The sequence below is a fragment of the Chaetodon trifascialis genome, chromosome 10 (genome assembly GCF_039877785.1).
Source record: "Chaetodon trifascialis isolate fChaTrf1 chromosome 10, fChaTrf1.hap1, whole genome shotgun sequence".
Lineage (NCBI taxonomy): Eukaryota > Metazoa > Chordata > Actinopteri > Chaetodontiformes > Chaetodontidae > Chaetodon > Chaetodon trifascialis.
The window spans coordinates 20079197-20097947 of NC_092065.1; the positions used below are offsets into that span (position 1 = coordinate 20079197).

General features: G+C 41.9%; 2 protein-coding genes across 2 annotated transcripts; one reads left to right on the forward strand and one right to left on the reverse strand.

The window, feature by feature from the left end:
* Nucleotides 1-6985: 6985 nt before the first annotated feature.
* On the reverse strand, nt 6986-13605 carry LOC139338176 (peroxisomal trans-2-enoyl-CoA reductase). Its single transcript, XM_070973132.1, has 6 exons — nt 13422-13605; nt 11549-11656; nt 10701-10840; nt 10352-10448; nt 9082-9206; nt 6986-8202 (listed from the first exon to the last, which is right to left on the reverse strand). The coding sequence occupies exons 1-6, from the start codon at nt 13504-13506 to the stop codon at nt 8026-8028; spliced, it is 732 nt and encodes a 243-aa protein (XP_070829233.1). The 5' UTR covers nt 13507-13605; the 3' UTR covers nt 6986-8025.
* A 411-nt stretch (nt 13606-14016) lies between these two features.
* On the forward strand, nt 14017-18661 carry spata2l (spermatogenesis associated 2-like). Its single transcript, XM_070972370.1, has 4 exons — nt 14017-14182; nt 15311-15677; nt 15816-16109; nt 16912-18661. Exons 2-4 carry the CDS (start codon nt 15315-15317, stop codon nt 17920-17922), a joined length of 1668 nt encoding a protein of 555 aa, XP_070828471.1. The 5' UTR covers nt 14017-14182; nt 15311-15314; the 3' UTR covers nt 17923-18661.
* The last annotated feature ends 90 nt before the right edge of the window (nt 18662-18751 follow it).

Consider the following 18751-nt stretch of genomic DNA (forward strand, 5'->3'; position numbering starts at 1 on the left):
TTAAGAGTTCTCACCTTTTTCCCAGTGATGTATTTGCTCCAAATTCACAGCCATAGGAGCTAAATGCCAACCTATATGTGGAAAATGATTATCCAGCGGTAGAGTTTGTGGTGCTTTGTAAAAATGAAATGTATGGTATTAAAGGGATCATGTTGATTTGGCATGACTGGACAGTTCCTTACTGATATTTGACATTTTAAAATGCGTTTGTAAGAAGCCCTTCAGGCTGTTTGGTTTTGAATACATGCAGGGATCAGAGTGGATGTTCACCTGAAAGGTTTTGGGGGGGTTTTTTTGCATTTTTTTTTTAGTTATCTACACATCATGTTTATTTGAGTGACCATTTTCTAAAGCATGCTGGTTTTTTTTTTTTCTTTTAAGTTTAGCGTGCATTCTTCCCTTCCAGGCAGCCATTGGTTTCCATTCATTTTAGCACGGCTTCCAAATCAACCTGCCAGTTGCGTCATGGCTGCAGTTGAAAGCTCAACTGCTTAATGTCTTAATGTCTAGCAGTCTTTGAGTCTGTTTTTGTAATGCACTGGAATGAATGGAAACCAGCAGCTCCTGGAAGATGGAAGTGTAAAAACATTTTTAATACTGGTGTGCGTCAGTAGATGATGGGCAGTGACTTAGATTATACTTCAGGTGTCATAAATGGGCTAATATATGCAAAAAGTATTGTTTGGATTGTGTTTTGAGACACCTAAAGCAGACTGACTCCACTGTCACTTTCAGACAGAGAAATTAGTTTTAGAAATTGTCCTTTTATTAATTTTGCTTTCTTTGCTTGCTTGAACTATTTAATTTTTATTTTGTGTGTGTCCAAAAGATGTGAAAAGATGTCTTAAGAACTGTTTTTGATACCACTACCTACATTTTGTGACATTAACACCAAAACAGATTTATGTCTATGTAATAAATGTTTATGTAATTCTAATAAAAAATGGCAGGTTGCTGTGATATAAGTGGATTAAGCCACTACGTTCACGTAAATGATTTATTGTACATTTTGCATAGCTTTTGAAAACTGAATGTGTAATTTCATTATTAAACAGTGCTACTGTGAGAGGTTGGGAATGTTAGAATGATGAACGTCTGTTTAAAGGAATGGATCAATAAAAAGAGCAGAGAAATGTTTAAATTGTTTAATGTGTCCGTCAGGTCTGTATCAAGAAACTAGTTCAACATACTCAGGCTCTCTGTGACGTACCTGGCTGCACTAACATCGATGGTTGGGTTGTTGATGTGACATGAATCTGGATTTTTTTTTTTTTTTTTTTTGCCTCTTTGAGGCTGTTTTAAACCAAATCTGGAACTGGAAAGTCCTTTAGTCCACACCTGCAGAAGTGCATCTTGCTCACAGTCATGACAAAGACATTTTATGGTGAAGTCATTTTCAGATACAAATGGCAGCTTCCTTAGATTTATGATGAGAGAGCGCTGATGTCATTTTGATTTTAGAAGAGAAGATGCAGACTACTGAGAAATCAGTACGAGCTCTTGATTTAATTACAACAACAAAAAGCGTACACTAAAAGAGAACCAAGCCTTTGTGAGCAAAAAGGCAAAAACTCAGTCTGTGGAAAGACACATGATTTCAGAACATTGCTTTGACATTAAAATGGGAAATTGTCATTTGAAAATCTAAAAGCTGCTTTTCAAGAGGTAGGGACATGATTATCACTGAAAAGTGTCTTGTATGCCCATGGAGGAGAACCCCACCAAGAGCACACCTGACATCACTTGTATCTTACCACGTTCACCAGACAGGCCCCCTAAATGTACACCAGAGACAACTTTTAGAAAAGAAAACACTCCCGCTTCTTGACGCTCAGTGCTAACAGCACCTGATGTGACATGTTTCTCTTTGTTTTCGTTTTTTTTTACTCGGCTGTCACTTGTTAGGGTGTCTGTGTGAGGATGATGCCTGGATGATGCAGGAAGCTGTGATGGGCACATGGCTGAATAGCAGCAGAAGAAAAAACAACATGCCACTGTGAATCAATCACAGCGCCACCCAGCATGTCATCCTCCTCTTGCTCTTTCTCTCCATGAATGTTCTTTTCTGTCTCGCTGTGTGTTCCTCGTGTCCCTTTCCAGTTCACTTACCTCATCGGCCCTCTAGCAACTGAACCACAGTTTCAGAGTTCCTCGGGTCCATTCCAGGTCAGTGGGGTCACCACCTCCTGCTTCGAGTTTAAACCACCAGCATACAGTGCAGTTTGAAAAGTGTCATACTTTTCCTAGAAGTGCATAGTGCTAGCTCAACTCTCACGATGTCAAGTAATATATCATGTTGATAGATTTATTCAATGTCAACATGAAGACAATCCTTGAAAATCTAAAGTCCAGATTCATGACAAGGGTCTATAACTCTGCTAATAAACGGCAGGCGTGTGCACTGATTGGTCAGTTGCATCAATGAGGTGCATGATGTCACAGGTGGAAACTGCTTTTAAGGCTGAACATCACCAGCTATCAGCACTCAGTAGACCTTTTTTACATCTCGACTTGTCAAAGTAAGAGAAGTGTAGGTGTCAACTCATAATATTAACAATGGCACTGTTGTGTTCAAATGCCTCTGTAAGCCATGACTGAGAAGAAGAACCGGCATGAACTGTTGTCACACTTTGGCCCAAACCCACTTTACAAAACCACATTTTGAACCAATTAGTTTATAATTGAGTTTCTCTGTGTGACATGCTGCCATACGTCTCTGTTTATGAGTGAGTTTTACTGCAGTGTCAGTCATTGTGTCTCGTGTTAGTGTGGTGGGACACACCCTGGCGGAGATAGCGTGACTTGAGCGTTCTGACTCCACGGTTCCCTGACCTCAACGCTGGCCACTGATGTGACACAAGCCTCTGGAGTGTGTAAGCCTACATCAATAATTTCCAATGCAACAAGCATGAAGGCAGCTGTTATTAAATAGATGTCCCCCTTTTCCACAATACCGTGACTCCTAGTGACTCTCCAAGCCTGGGAAAGGTGATATCTCACTGGGGACCACACACACAAGCACACACACACACACACATTCTCCTGCCTTCATTGTTGTTTTGCCTCTCTAAGTAAACTAGCGTCTGTCAGTCGGCCTGTGTGACTGCGTCCTGTGGTGTCTCGAGTCAAAATGTGGTGTGTGGCTTTTTCAGAAACTGAAAGCTGCAACACTGCTTTGGTGAGGTCTCGCTGCTCTCTCACGAAAGGCAGAGCGCCGTACTGCCAAGATCAAGGCTCGTTTTTCCATCTGGTTCAAACTCTTAATCCCCCTCGTCTCAGCCACTCCAGTTTTTAATCAAAAGCAGAGGATGAATTTGACACCCACCTCTCAACTGAGCTGCTCTTCTTCCCTCATTGTCATCATCTCCTTGTTCTCATCAGGTACAAGGCAGGACTAAACCATCAACAGACATCTTCATCCCTCTTCACCGGCTGTCTCTTCAATCAGTTTGTCAAAAGTATTGTCCATGTGTTCACTCTGATCTGTGTCTGTGCAATCCCAGTTATCCCAGTCCTTTATTTAAACAGGTAGTCTCACTGAGATCAGGATTTGTGTTAAAAAAAATGAAACATATAAAGCATGGACACACACTCTTCATGACAGACATTATAAATTTTTAAGTAAGCACAATCTGTTCAAATGTCAAAAAGAAATAAGACAATGTAACTTTTTTTTTTGGAGCTAATTCCATTTGTATGCAACATTTTGCTAAGTTCAGTGTAAACAAGAGTTACAGCTAATATTAAAATTCCTGGAGATCTGACATTGTATCTACTGTCTAACTGCAGCCAGAGGACAGAAGTAACATGCTGCTCCTTTCTGTTTGTTAAAGAGGATCATCCCACCTTTTTGTATACAATGCAATATAGTGAGAAATGTACCACCTGTGATGAAGAACACTGATATATGGAGTCAAGAGGCTTTAAGGTGAAGGGAGAAGCATGCATATCTACCATGTCACCATAATCAAGTGCAGACAGAATTGTAGCTTTTACAACGGTCTCTCAACTAGAATAAAAACCTGTTATGTCCCCACACAAAAATTAGTATTTGGAACTTTCAGCTGTTTCAATTTCAGAGCCCTAAAGGGTTTGGATACGAGCAGTAGGCAGGATGCTCTTAGGTGACATAGAGAATAGCATACACTTCATTTTGTCAGAATTTAAAACAAGCTTATGTTTGATCTGAGATCTGAAATGTATCAGAAGCAGACAGTAGATTCGCAACGGCCAGAGTAAGAGATGAGCCAGTAACACAGTGTCATCTGCATAAAAATGTACATTGCCATGTGGGTGGCGGAGATGATAGTGTTTAAATTTATAGAGTGATCGTCCAATGATCAGAAGGTCAGTGGTTTGGTCCCTGGCTCCTGCAGTCTAGATATCGAAGTATCCTTGAGCAAGATACTGAAGCCGAAATTGCTCCTGATGCTGTGTTATCGATGTGTAACTGTGCATGGTTTACTGTTCATAATTAGCAGGTGGCACATAGCCACCAGTGAACAGCTGTGTGTGTGAATGGGTGAAAGCTGACTAGTGTTGTAAGTAAGTAAGTCTGAGACAGTTAATTCTGCTGGTGCCTGTCAGTCGGCTCAATGGTAGTTTTGGCTGGCTTCCGTGCTACGTCTCTGACAGTAAGAGCTTTGGAAATATTTGGGGAGAACCAAGGATTAGAACAGAGTTTTACTTTAGAATCTGTATGGGGAGCACGTTGATTAGATATGTTGTTAAAAATTTAATAAAAATAATTCACTGCTAGGTGAAAAAACTTTTCAAGGTCATATATATAGATTATTTAGTCGGGTGGTTTTTCTAGACTGACAATATTTCGCGATTGTAACGCAATTGGACAGTGGACGCTGATGTCTTGAGCAAAAACTGCATCAGTGGTGTACTGAAGTAGCTTATTTGTTAACATAAGATCTAATATGATTGATTTAAAAGGAATGGTTTTGTTACATTGCATAGCACTCTGATCAACAATTGAATTGAAAAAAATCAACATTATGGTGGCACTAGAAAAAAAGTCAACAAAGGATCAACAAAGTTCATGTAAAACACGAGATATTTCAGTCAAAGTGGCAGACAGACTGACAACTCTAGATGGTTCATAGCGAAGAAAAATCACAATTCCACCACAGTACTTTTTTGTGTACTGCTCTCCTGCTCCTACATCAAATCCAGTGTTACACCCAACTATCACTCTTTTCCTTTAATCTCTTCACCCACATTTCCCTGAGTGATCTTTAGTCTATTGAGTCTTGTTTAGAGGACTGTGGCCTCTTAAACAAAAGCCAGTTTTCTTTTCCTATTAGAATGAGATGAGTCACGGTCAGAGAGTGAACATGGCCGTTTGTGTGGGTGTGTTTGACCTTTTCTGCCCTTTTCAGACAGATAGAAAGGGAGGGAGAGAAAGGAGGAGCTGAAGAGGAAAAGAAAGTGGGGCCCAATGGCCTCTTAGTTGCCCTTTAATTATAATTTGGCCTAATTGAGCTGTCAGCCGACAAGTTCAAAGCAAAACTGTGACCGAATACCCCCCCACAACAATTACTCTCTCTTTCTTCACTCATTTTTCCAATCCAGTGCCAGTTATCCTTGTACCTAGGGATCAAAGGTAACTCAGAGCTTTAGCACACATCTTTATTTGCATGACAAATTTGCATTATTGTTGAGGAAGCATGCAGCCTGTATGTCACCAGGACAGTATACAAGACAACAATGCCCTCTCTGATAATGCAGTCTGCTGTGGCCTCCAAACTTCTGTTCAGTTTATCTAAGGGACATGCTGGCCCAAATAATGCATTGAACATGAAAGGGCCTATAGGGGGCCAGTGCTTGTCCTTGTGAACAGGACAGAGTCACGCTACGGGTGTGTCAGTGTGTCAAATCCAGCCCACCTCAAAGAGCAACTTCTAGTACTTGCTGTGTATTATTACATTAATTTTGTTTGAGCGCTGCAATGTCCCCATATAGACATGTAACTTTGTCCTTGACATTGCTAAAAAGACAAATTTTCCTGGTAAATACTGAAATAAATACACAGGATCCATAATGTAGAACATATCTTGTTTATTGTTTATTTGTAAGCAAAACACTGCACATTTAAGCTTAAATTTTGACATGATCAAGGCTCTACAAAGGGGCTAAAATGGGCCGAGCCTGGTTAACCTTTGTATCCACATCAGCCATAATCAGTCAGGTTCTGACATTTTCATAATCACACTATGCCAATGAGACTTACTATTCAGAGCCATGGTCTTCATCCCTAAGAGGCCAGTATGCTTCAAACAAAGTGTTGTATGGTCGTGTAACTTCCCCCACACCTATCTGACATCTTAATTTTGAGCGCTGTGTTTTTTTAGAACTTTTCAAAACTGACAATCTTACAATTACAGCCACTTTAAACAGTGGTTGGCGAGGTGAGTGCAAAGAGCTGAACTCTCTTTTATAATTCTTTTGCACATCTATTTTGACATGTTGTATGAACGTGTGCAGAGGTGACAAAAGAACACAGGATTTGAACTTTTCTCTGAAGCTCTCTTTTTCATTCTTTACTCGACGACTTCTGTCACATTTTACATGTACAACCAAGCGCAGCACCACAAATGTCTTCACTGAGACTGTGAACAGTCATCCCAATTTTTTGAGTTCAGTTACGTTGAGACTACAAAGATCTACTACAGAGCTAAGCTACAGAGTTCTTGTAGAGAGACTGGGAGGCTGTGGGATGCAGCCAGTGGAGAATATGATGGCAGGCTTTTTGTATGAACACATTTCTCTTTAGTTGTGTCAGGTGACATATCTTGCGAATTTGTTTCAAGCATACTGAAACCCAAAAGGATAACAGGATGTGGAATGAATTCACTTCTCCTGCTTTTACCTCACATCATTTCCCTAACATTTCAGTGTCCCCAACACAGACGATTGTGAATGTCTGTTTCCTACTATGTCAGGTCCTCAACATCTCAAGTCTTTTCAAGACTGCAACACATAAGTTCCCTACCAGCTACATTTCTGGTGTCTCAAAGTCCTAAACATCTCAGGTCATTGGTCAACTGTAAAGAGCTGCATTGTATCCACTCTTCAACCGTGTTGCACATTTAAACTTTAGGTCAGGATGTTAAAGGTACCCTATGGAGTTGTCTTGCAAACACAGTTACGCATACGTTCAGTGCTTCCTTGAGGCCTCACCAGAGGTTTAATGGCACTTCATTACACATTTGCAAAGTCAATTTTCATCAAAGTCTCAAAAACCTGAATTATTTACATACAGAAAATGTTTGCTAGCTAGCGCTCTTCTTCTTCTTCTTCTTTGCTTTTTGCTCATTTTTCACACTGCTACATTTTTTGACAACTACCGCCACCAACTGTCAATCAGTGGAATAGCATAAATGTTGCACATTTGTCCTCTTGTGTATGCTAATATGGAACAAAACAGGCATCTACTCATCAAAGCATGACTCCATATTTCCACAGGGTACCTTTAAGTCCAGGTTTGTCGATACATATGACCAGTTGTCAAAATGTCAGTGGGGATTTTGGCTCACTCAAAAATTCCTCCCTCTGCCACCAATCTTCACCTGCTCTGTCCAGCAGTTTCATTTATACCAATTATATTTAGCAGATCCACAGACAAATTGTTGTGTTATATTGGGTATCATGTCTTTCCAGTGATGTAGAAGACAGAACTGTGTGATATTTAGACAGAAGCAGGCAATAATGAGAAAATGAGAATTACAAATCCTCTGTGTTTTTTTTTGTTTAAACAGACAATCACACAACAGCACATGCAGAGAAAACATTAGTTAATAATCTGAAAACAGAAAGCAGAATATACAGTATTAGATGAAACAACAGCCAGTTCACATGAAGTGGTGCATGGATGGGGTTCAGAGTTGCGGGAGAAGGAAACAAATGAACCAAAGACACTATAAATGTGTTTCTGGAGTGTTCAGTAACAGTAGGAGCAGAAGTATAGATGTGTCCATGTGACAACAAGGTAAGGCTGGAGGAAGGTTTCCAAGTCTAAAGGTTCCTCTCCAGAAGGACAGTTTTTAGGTCTGCAGGGCAGTTGACGGTGAAGACGGTGTGAGAGGTGTTTCGTCTTTCCACAAGGGTGGCAACAGCCTCACCCAGGTCCAGGTGGTTCAGGTAACCAGGTGCCATGCGCTCTGGAGTGCCTACACCTGTGTCGATCTTCACCTGCCAGGACCAATCAATAAAGGAAGACAGAGATTGAGAGAGGAGGTAGGACACATGCAAGAGAAGGTTAGAAAGCCAAAAGGAAAGAATGACATGAAGGATGGAAGGAGAGACAAGTGAATGGAAAGAATGAAGGATGCCATGGAGCTGCAGAAGTAGTGACTGGTTCTTCATCAGTTCATCTGCTTTGAGTGCCACTGTGTGAGTCTGACCTCTGCTCAGAAAACACTTTAACAGTGATTCTTGCACAAGGTGTTGTACCTTAAATAACAATAAGAAATCATTCAGGTTAATTTTAACTTTAGTATTATTTCTGAAGTTTTGGCCAATAACAAATTAGAAAAAGAAAATGCTGAGAGGTGGGGAAACAGTAACATTACAAAAATAGTTATCCAACAGGAAACCAGTTTAGTCAGACTGACTACACTGGTTTCACTGATCTGACAGGTTGTAGACAAGTCAACCGGTTATCCAAATTATCTAAACTATATATGAAAGTGACCACACCTGAAATCTTCAACTCCTATTCCAAAAAAGTTGGCATGCTGTGTAAAACTTACATTAAAACACAATGTAATCATTTGCAGATTCACTGTGTTTAGTATCAACAGTTCTTGATACTATCACCTGTTACCAATGAACCTGTTCACCTGTGGAATGTTCCAAACAGGTGTTTCTGAAGCATTCCATAACTTTCCCAGTCTTTAGCTGCTCCTGTTCTAAACCAGAATGAACTAGATGAGCACAGATCTCTACCAGGCTGAGCTGGGTAGAACTAAAGGAACAGGTCTGAGGCTATGAGACTGAGGCCAGGTAGAAATCCTCTATCAGCTTCAGTTCTTTGTTAAGTCTTGCTGTGTAATCCCATTAAAGTCTCACCTGGTTGAGTTTGCAGGGCATCTCGGGGTACTCCTCTCGTAGTACCTGGCAGAAGGCCAGGGTGCTGGCAGCTCCCACTGTCAGGAAGCCTGTACCAGGCATCAGCAACTTCTCCCCTGCTCCTCCTGTAGCGCAGAGCAGCAGAGGGCATAGAAGTATATAAACACACACTAGCAGTCACTTGTTACTGCTTTTTCATTGCAGCTAGGTGCTGTTGAGGAGCAGTTGAGGTGACTATAGACTGCAACAGACAATTTAAAGAAATCTTCTTCACAAACTATGAAACACTCTTGTCCTTTTTTTATTTTTTTATTTTTTGGGGAAAATGGTAAACAAACTGGCTGTAATTTATGTTGCTATATGTATATCTGTGTCCATCTGGAAATTGGGAGACTCAGTTAGGCTCATTTGCTTCAGAGGTGCCGATTAGTAGAGTTTGCACACAAGGCGAAATACTTTCTGTATTCTCCCCTATTAAGTGTCGGATTGCTGACGGCCATTGTATTTAAGAAAAAAGAGAGTTTGGAGACCTTTAATGCTTCTATTTTCATCCTTATCTTTTTCTTATTTTTAATCAGAATCAGAAATACTTTATTGATCCCCGAAGGGAAATTGTTTTTGTTACAGGTGCTCCTTAGAGGAATAAAATTAGAATAGGAAAATATATATATATATACACACACACACACACACACACACACACACACACACACACACACACACACACACATAATGTTACATACATTACATATATTGTATATATACATAGATACATATGCATATATACTACTACTACTACTACTACTACTACTACTACTACTACTACTAATAATAATAATAATAATAATAATAATGATAATTAGACAAACTTTAATATGCTTATATATTAAAGCTGTCATTGTCAAGATTTTTATACTAATGATGGATCAAGTGATTTAGTGTCATGTGAAAGGAGTAGAATTATTACGGCAATTACTACTGCACTATTTAGCATCTTTCCGCTCATTGTTTTGGTTTTTCGGCCCTCAGCTTTTACTTTTTTGATTGAGTCTCACCGTTCTCATTAACCTCATTTCCAGCAGCAGCAGTCATCCCCTTTCAGTGAAGAAGCTCCGAAAAACTCACTGCACAATACTGTTGAAACCGAACAGCATGTCAGCTCTATACTCTCAGTGTTACTCACATGCAGACAAGCACCTCCCACACCACATTACATACATTTCTGACAGAGGCTGAGTAATTAGTAGAAATAAATGGCTGAAGGAGTCACCTGTTATGAAGGTATAGGTACAGTTGGGGTCATCCCTCACCAAGGGGAAGAAGGCCTTCCATGCTACAAACGTACTGAAGAGTAATGTCTCAATTACCTGGAGAGTTGATGGGAGATGAGATATGAAACAATCAGACAAGAATCAGAATCTCATTCTTGTAACGGAGGAAAAGCCCCTGCAACAACGTTCAGACATGATGTGACAGGAGATTCTCTGCGGACAACCAGGACCTGCTTACCACAGCTAAAACTAAAACTACTCTGATGGTGCCCATTACTGCCACCACTATAACTATTAAAAGTGATTACTGGTCTAACCGATGTCTACTTTATGCGTGTGTCTGCTCACCCAGTGCAGGTCTTTCAGAGACTGGGTGTGAGGAGGTCCCCCCTGCCACCAACTGAAGCCCAGAGAGGAGATGATGTCCGTCACCTTCCCCACTGCCTTCAGCAGGGCCTGCTTTGCCTGCTCTGCTCCCTCCTCTGACCCTGGAACAGAGAGAAAAATTCAGGAGGGGGGCAGGAAAACTCTCAAACCAGCATTTTCGACCAATATCTATGACTATGGTTAGACTAATATGAGGTTTTAAAGGTACTGATAGCTTTTGCTTGAAGCTGCTGTCTTTTGCCAGTATAATTTGGAGGATGGTCCATAGAAATTTTGGACAAATTTGAAATTATACACCCAGTATCTTCTTTTTTTTATTTTTTGTACAATTGGATTGTATTGGCGCAATGAACACAACCTTTAGAGGGTGTTAGGAATTCTTTTCAAAGCAGCCATGGAATTGAAATAATGACAACTGCTCCCGCCTCTTCTAATTCCTGTCATTCAATAGGATGCATGACTTGCGCTTTCCCTTTCACTGCTGCTGTAATTTTGTTTTATTATGTGTATCATTTATTTTATTATATGTACTATTATGTGTATGTGCGCTGTGTCTCTCGTGTGTGGAGAAAGCCATCTCACTTATCTGTACACCAAATCTACGTCCGGGTATAAATAAAGTAATCTAATCTAATGGTACTGTATGTAGCCACACCCAGTAGAGTTTCCTACATGGGCAGCATGAAATAGAAAAGCCTCTCACTGAGACTAATAGAACCTCCCACTGTATCCACGCCTTTATTAGAAGAGCTTGAGGAGACACTGGAGCTTCAAATAGAGGGAAACTGTCAAGTAGAAACCCGACTTACCCACATTGCCGACTATAGTGGTGAGGTTATCCTTTGTGGTGGGAGAGACGAATGATCGGAGTCTCTCCAGACGGCTGCTGTCCCTGGAGATCACTGCAACTCTGAAACCTACACACACACACACACACACACACACACACACACACACACACACACACACACACACACACACACACACACACACACAGAGTTGTGCTTCCATCACTTCAGAGGACATTACATTGACTTCCATTAATTCCTTTGAGACTTACCCTGAGCATAGCCACTACTCTCCAAACCATAATATTCAATGGCTTATGTTATGGGGACTTGCGTTTTGTCCCCATAAGGAAGGAGAGTTCCCACAATGTAAACAGATTTGTTTACACACACCCCCACACCACATAGACAGCACACATCACTACATTAATCTGCAGTCCAGACAAACAAAACCAGCCCCTTTAACACATATACAGTATGACTAATCCCTCTCACATGAAAATGAACATTCACTAATATGCCGGCGTTGTCTTAATCTGTTTATCAAGGTCATCAGAAAGATATATGTGACAGAGCAGCAGATGGTAAATTTCTGCTCTGTTCAAAGCTACACATGCAATCAAATCCAAAGTCAGAGTACTCTCATCACAGCGTCCTGCACTGCCTCCATCACTGGTTCAGAGTGCAGAGGCAGCAGAGCACAACAGATTGCCCAAATAGATTTCAGCAATCAAAACTGAAATGACACTCCACCACCTCAAACTTAAAAATATCACTTTTTAAAAAGATGTTCACAGGATGTAGTGCAGAGTCTGACACCAGAGCTGACATCAGTTTATGTCAGTGCGTATGGGACTTGTTGATCAAAGCAACAAAAATTCCAAATATCATTAAATCAAAATGCACAAGTGATAATCAACTCACAGCACACGTTAAAAACACGGGTGTTTACACTTTTCAAAGGTCAGTGTTTTGCTGTGAAAGATACTTATTATCTACCAATGTTCCTATTAAATGTATCCTCAGTGTTTCAAATCATGTTGTCCACACAGCATGAACATGTCTCATACATGCTCTGTAACTGTTGTCCAAAGGATTCTCTGAAGACACATCTTGCTCATATTGAAAGACATGAATTCAAATCCAAGAAGCGTTGTAATGACTGCGCCATAAATGGCACATCCAAGTCGCCTATTGTTCAGAATTGTATCTCTGTGATTCAACATGAAATTAGCTCTTCTAATTATCACATTGACTAGAGATTCAATTAAACTTGTGAACAATCTGCGCTCCATCAAATCTTTTATTTCACACTATTCTGAATAATGATTGCCCACGAGTATTGTGCTCTGACCAGTTGTTGGATCGCTGAACACGCAGCCAAAACCAATTCTGATGCGCTTTAAATGTTTTCCTGCAGGAAGTAACATCCCAACCGGAACATTACAGACCAGAATATACAGCACAGTGTTATACGACTCTGGCAAATAGCTGATTATTAGATCTGTCAGTGAGACGCTTGGAGATAAACGCGAAAATTGACAAAGTTACGCACGCAGACGCACTCTCAACGCCGGATTAATAACCAGTCATTTCACAATTCAAAGCCAGAAAGTACTCATGAAGCACTAAAATAGACATAAAACACTCATAAAATGTTTGCTCTGCAGTTTAACGTTATGGAATTCACTCCATAAACCCCGCGAACCGACAGACACCTGTGCGTAAAACTGCTTAAACAGCGTCCACATTAATGTGGATATCAGCGTTAACGTGGAAAATGCAATATGTCCCTCTGCTTCAAAGAGTTCACCAAGAATATTTCCTCTAAGTGTGCGCTTAGCCCAACACAAGAGTTTTCTTTGGGGCCCCAAGTGGCCCCTGGCCAGCTTACCTTTGTCCAGCAGTGCTTTAACAATCCCAGAGCCCACTGTCCCCGCTCCTCCCAGAGCTAACACAACCCTGTCCGAGTTTGACATGCTGGCTGCAGCTGCACAGGCCCGCTGAAGGATGGAGGATGACACCTTGAGTACGCTGGAAGTGAAGCTGCTGACTTGTGCGGAGCATCTTGGCCAACCCAGGATGATTTAAACTAAACTCAGGGGCCACAGTTCCGCCCTTCGACCAGTGTCACTGAAGCCACGCCCGCAGGTCAGCAGCAGAGGCTCACCCCAGAACCGTGTGCATGTGCGCGTGTTTACTCAATGATTAAACCTAACGACTTAGACAAGGCTATTGGTTCATGGAAGCGGTTGAAGTAGAGCGCTCAATGATCAAATGCTGCCCTCTAGTGGATGAACGCTTTCGAGAATATATGTCGGCTAAACTCAACACAGGTAAAAAGGACATTTTTCGATTAATTTCTTGACACCGTTTATAGTTTCTGTCTATTTTTTCTTCCTCAGGTTTTCTTTGTAGCCTTGATGCAGCATTTTGAGTTTGAGGTCTTCTGTCCACTGCAGGACTCCTCTTGCGCGGTCCGCCCCGGTACCCCTACCACGCGCACCCGTCTGGAGCTGGGAAAATCCGTGCCACGTGACAATGTTTACTTTACTCTGAACAATCAAGCAACAATCAGCTGCACGGCGACGACTGTGTGGCCGGAAATGTTTTACGCGATTCGTTGACAAACATCAGAGTAAGTGCCGGACACAGGTGAGTTTGTGTGTCTGTATATTTTGATCAAACTCTCAGCTGTAGCTACGAGGTAACGTTAGCTTAGCTCTGACACAAGTCATTTCCTCATTCATAATTCTACTAATTTAAAACTACCTTTCATGTTGGTAAACGATCGTGTCTGCTAAACCGCGAATTACAACGTTTTCCTAATCAATGAGAGTCGCCCTTCAAATCGGCGTATGTCCAAGACAACACGAAACTCTTCATCACCCTCGAAATTCTAACTTTTCTGAGGAAATCAACCGTTACTTCCTGGGTCTTTCCGCACTGTGGCTGGCGGTGAAGAGCAGCCTGGGCCAGTTCTGAAAATTGGCTCTTCTTTCGTTGGTGTTATGTATGTTAACCGAATTGAAGACCGGCGACCACATTTCAGAAAACTTACTGAGGGGTATTTTATAACACATTCGCCGAAGTTTTTTTTTTGTTTTTTAAAGCAAGGAAGGTTTTAATGAGCACATATTAATGCGACGCTGGGTGTGAAGTTCTCGTAATTAAAACATATCGAAATGAAAGTTACAGACAAACTAGCAAAACTAGCTAGTCGTTGAGGAAACGGGTTAAGCTAATGCTAACGTCACAGGGAGTTGCAGAGGACCGTCGCTTTCTGTCACAGATGTGTTCACACACGAGCAGGCACTTTATGACTGATGGCACCTTTAATGTTACGGTCAACTCGTCGGTGTGTTCATTACGACAGAAGTGTGTGACCTTACTTTTCTCTTTCAGTTAGGCCAAGGTGTCACAAGTTTCACTTTCGGTTATAAATGTATGCGAACGTCATGTATGTACTATTTGGAGTAGCTAAAGGAAATAATACGTAATATTTCCAGTGTTCACAGTTTCCTCAGTTGTGTAGTACATCTATGTATATCTTTAGGTACATTGTATTTTTCCTGTTGCTGGAAAATTAGTCCAAATGTTATTTAAATCTAAGTTTCCCACTGACTTTTTATTTAAGAAAAGATGGATCTACTTAAGAGGGAGAGCTGTGCCATACAGAAATAGATTAAATATTCACTCTGTACATACAGTATATATTATCAAGGGAGGACAAGTGCCATAGTTCCACCCTTCGTCTCAGTGCCCTGTTTGTCTCCCTCTCAGCTGAATGAAAGAGATGAGTGCCTCCAGGCAGAAGGCCACAGATCTGGTGGTCGCCTATGATCGCAGTCTGGAGCAGCAGATCGTGGGACGAGGCTCCAACCTGGTGTGTCGAGATGAGGAGCTGTGGAAGCAGGTGGAGGGGCTGCTGAGGGACGCAGATGCTCAGGAGACGCACTGCCTGGGTCTGGATCCGCTGAGGGTGATGGAGGAGTCGCTCAAAGCGGCAGCGTCGACAGCAGCGGCCAGCGCCGGGCGAGTCAAGGCCAGAGGAGGCCTTCAAGGCCTGGCTAAGGCTTTCGAGGTTGTGGAGCAAGCGGCCTTGAACCTCTACCTCGGGCCCTGGAGGGAGGAGTACAAAGTCGTCAAGGTTAGCTGACAAAGCCGGAGACGTTTATTATTATCATCTTTATTTATCTCACCTTTAGATATATATATCGGTAAAAACCTGATATATTTCTCAATTTTTGCTTTATTGGTTTTCATTTTCTTCTTTTTTGCCTCCCAGATGTATTCCGGTATGTTCACCCACTACATCAAACCAGTGCTGTCGATGCCACAGATCGAGAAGCTGTTCGGCCTGCTCGGGTACCAGCCCAGCTCGTCTCGGCACGAGCAGCTTCGTCTCCAGGGACCCAGAGTCAGTCCTGCCTCTCTGGACGACCTCCTCCGCTTGTCTTGTGCCTTCTTTCTTGCCCGCTGTGAGTGTCGCCTCCTTCTCACAGCTCTGGGGAAGCACGTTGGTGAGGCCCAGTGGGAGCTGAGTGTGGTGAGGGAGCGGCAGAAAGGAAACAGTCTACAGGTATGTGTGCCTGGCATTTGGCAAACCAATCAACCAGTCCACCATCTGGCCAATTGGACTCATATTTTTTGGGAAGCACTTGCACATCCATAGCCACCTGTGCATCATGCGCTTTGTGCTGGGCACCAAAACACCACACAGACGGGCAAAGACAATTTCAAGTAAGGAAAATCTGCTTGCACAACCTTCTGAGAGGGGATCTTTGATGTAGTAGACTGCAGGAATGCATCATCTATCACAAATCCCTCGCTGCAGTTTGGCACCCAATACAAGGCAAGGCAAGGCAAGGCAAATTTATTTGTATAGCACAATTCATACACTAGGCAATTCAAAGTGCTTTACAGAAGCATAAAATTACATTAAAATCACACATTTCAAAGAAAGAAAGAAAGAAAGAGAGTAGAAGAGAATAGAAAAATAAAAATAAAATACAATTAAAGGAAAATTAAAAACAGAAGCCAGTAAAAGACAATACAGTTCCATCCAAACCTGAGAGTCAGATTTACTGAATAGAGCTGCTAATATTGTATTTGTCTTATCAATGGGCTCATAAAGTATGTTTATTTCAGACAGAAATCTTGGTGACATCACCTTTAAAGGATTCTGTATCTTGCTAAGATGCCTCTGGCCTCTGCCTGGGTGTTGTTTGAAATACTCAGCCCTAAGTGACACTCATTGCCATCGTTCCATACCTCGAATAATCCCAGAATGTTTGAGACGCACTGAACAAAGCGTCAACTTGATCTAATGGTGGTGAGTGAATTTGAACTGTTGAGGAATTCATTGTCATTAATCTTAACAGGTCGCCCTCGACAACACCAAGAAGATGCTGGAAGTCACCCAGCCGCTGATGAAACCGTTTGACGGAGACGTGGAGGAGGATCTGTACACAGACGAGCAGGTTAATGGGGGGCAGAGGGGGACGGTTGTCAATGATGACGAGAGTCCCCGCTCATTAACCTGGGTGACTCAAAGCGTTGCATCACCCCCTGCCGTCAAAACGCACAACAACCGAGTGACTCCCTCGTCCCCCTCATCCACCTCTCTGTCCTTCCGAGAGGACATGCGGATCTCTACGCTCAACTGCCAGCTGACCAAGACGTCTCCGCTGGAGGCAGACACTACCAGAAGCTCCTCAGCCAGCATGAAGAAAGACAGACGTCCCTGCGAAGAGTCTGACAAGGCGGACTCGCAGTTACGCAGTTCGCAGGTAGAAGCAATGGGCCTTTGCAAGAGTGAGGCTGAAGCCAACCACTTTTGCAGCTGTCTCCAATCTCCTCATCTTTGTGTCAAACTCTGTATTCAATGCAACGCCATGCACGACATCACGTGTGCCTTGCTTCAGCAGTGCTACAGGGCGAGCCACCATTTGGTATTACACGACAGCATGGCCGAAGAATTGAGAGCAGTGTCACCACAGGAAAGAGGCCTCAGAGTGAGTGGTAGGAGTGCATCGCCCGTTCCCGCCACTGCAGCCCTGTCCTCCTTAGGCCTGGACGATGACCCTAAATCAATCATTACATCTATTCATCCAATCACCTACCACGAGTGCTGTGACCTCGCCCAGCTGGACCCTCAGATCCTATGTCTCAGCTGCAGTGTCTTCCACTCTGACTCCTGCAGAGAAAAAGACTTCTGCCAAATTCACCACAAGATCAAGCCACTGGGAGTGTGCTCCTGTGGAAGGCCGTGCTGCAGAAAGCCTCTGGTTCTCTGCAGGTATTGCGGAAATGAGTATTGTAGGGATTGTTGGTACAGAAATCCAGTTGTATGCATATGTGGCAAAACTTTTGACCAGTCGTCCTCTGTGTGATTTCTATTGGAAAAGTGTTACACTAATGAGGCACAGCTAGCAAAATGACAGTGCCTTAAATCAGTGTACTGGAGTGGGATTTCCTGTTTTGAAAATCAAGTACAAAAAAATCAGAAATTCATATGTTGCCTTGACACTGTTCCAGTTTTTCTACTCTGGTCGTCTTTCTGAAACTTGCATTGCTCTGTCAGAGTTACTCGGTCAGTGGCCATATTTACCTTTGCCAACATTTTTCAAATAATGTGCATTGTTGAGACTTGAAGTTGTGATTACATTTGTCTGCTCCTGTCACTCAAATGTCATTTGGAAGTGTGTTTTCATCTGTATTTGTTGCCTCCACAGACTGGAGTAAAAAGGGTCAATATGCCACTTGTCTGTGTTCAATGTGTTTTTGTAATTCATGAATACATTGCTTTGGTGACAGTTAGGGATTTACCTGTGGCTTTGAAGAAATACCTGGAGGATCAGTTTATCACATTAAATATGTGATAACTGAGGACTCTGGAACCAAGTCATGGGTACTTAAAAAATGTCTAAAATGATTAATGGATTATCAAATTTGAGCATTTTTTTTTTTACATATTTATATGATGATCTGTATGTCAGAAGAAAAGAGATGCCTTTTTAATGTGTGTGATAGAACAGTAGTGGGATAATTGAATTGGTTCAAAAACTTTTATGAGCACATAAGGTCAAATTTTGAATAAAATATTGATATCTATAAACTTGAAAATCACCTAAATTTGGTGGTGTGTGTGCTTTCATTGGATGGATCGAATTCAAATCCAAGGTCAAACTATCCACTGAACTTCACTTAGTATACTACATT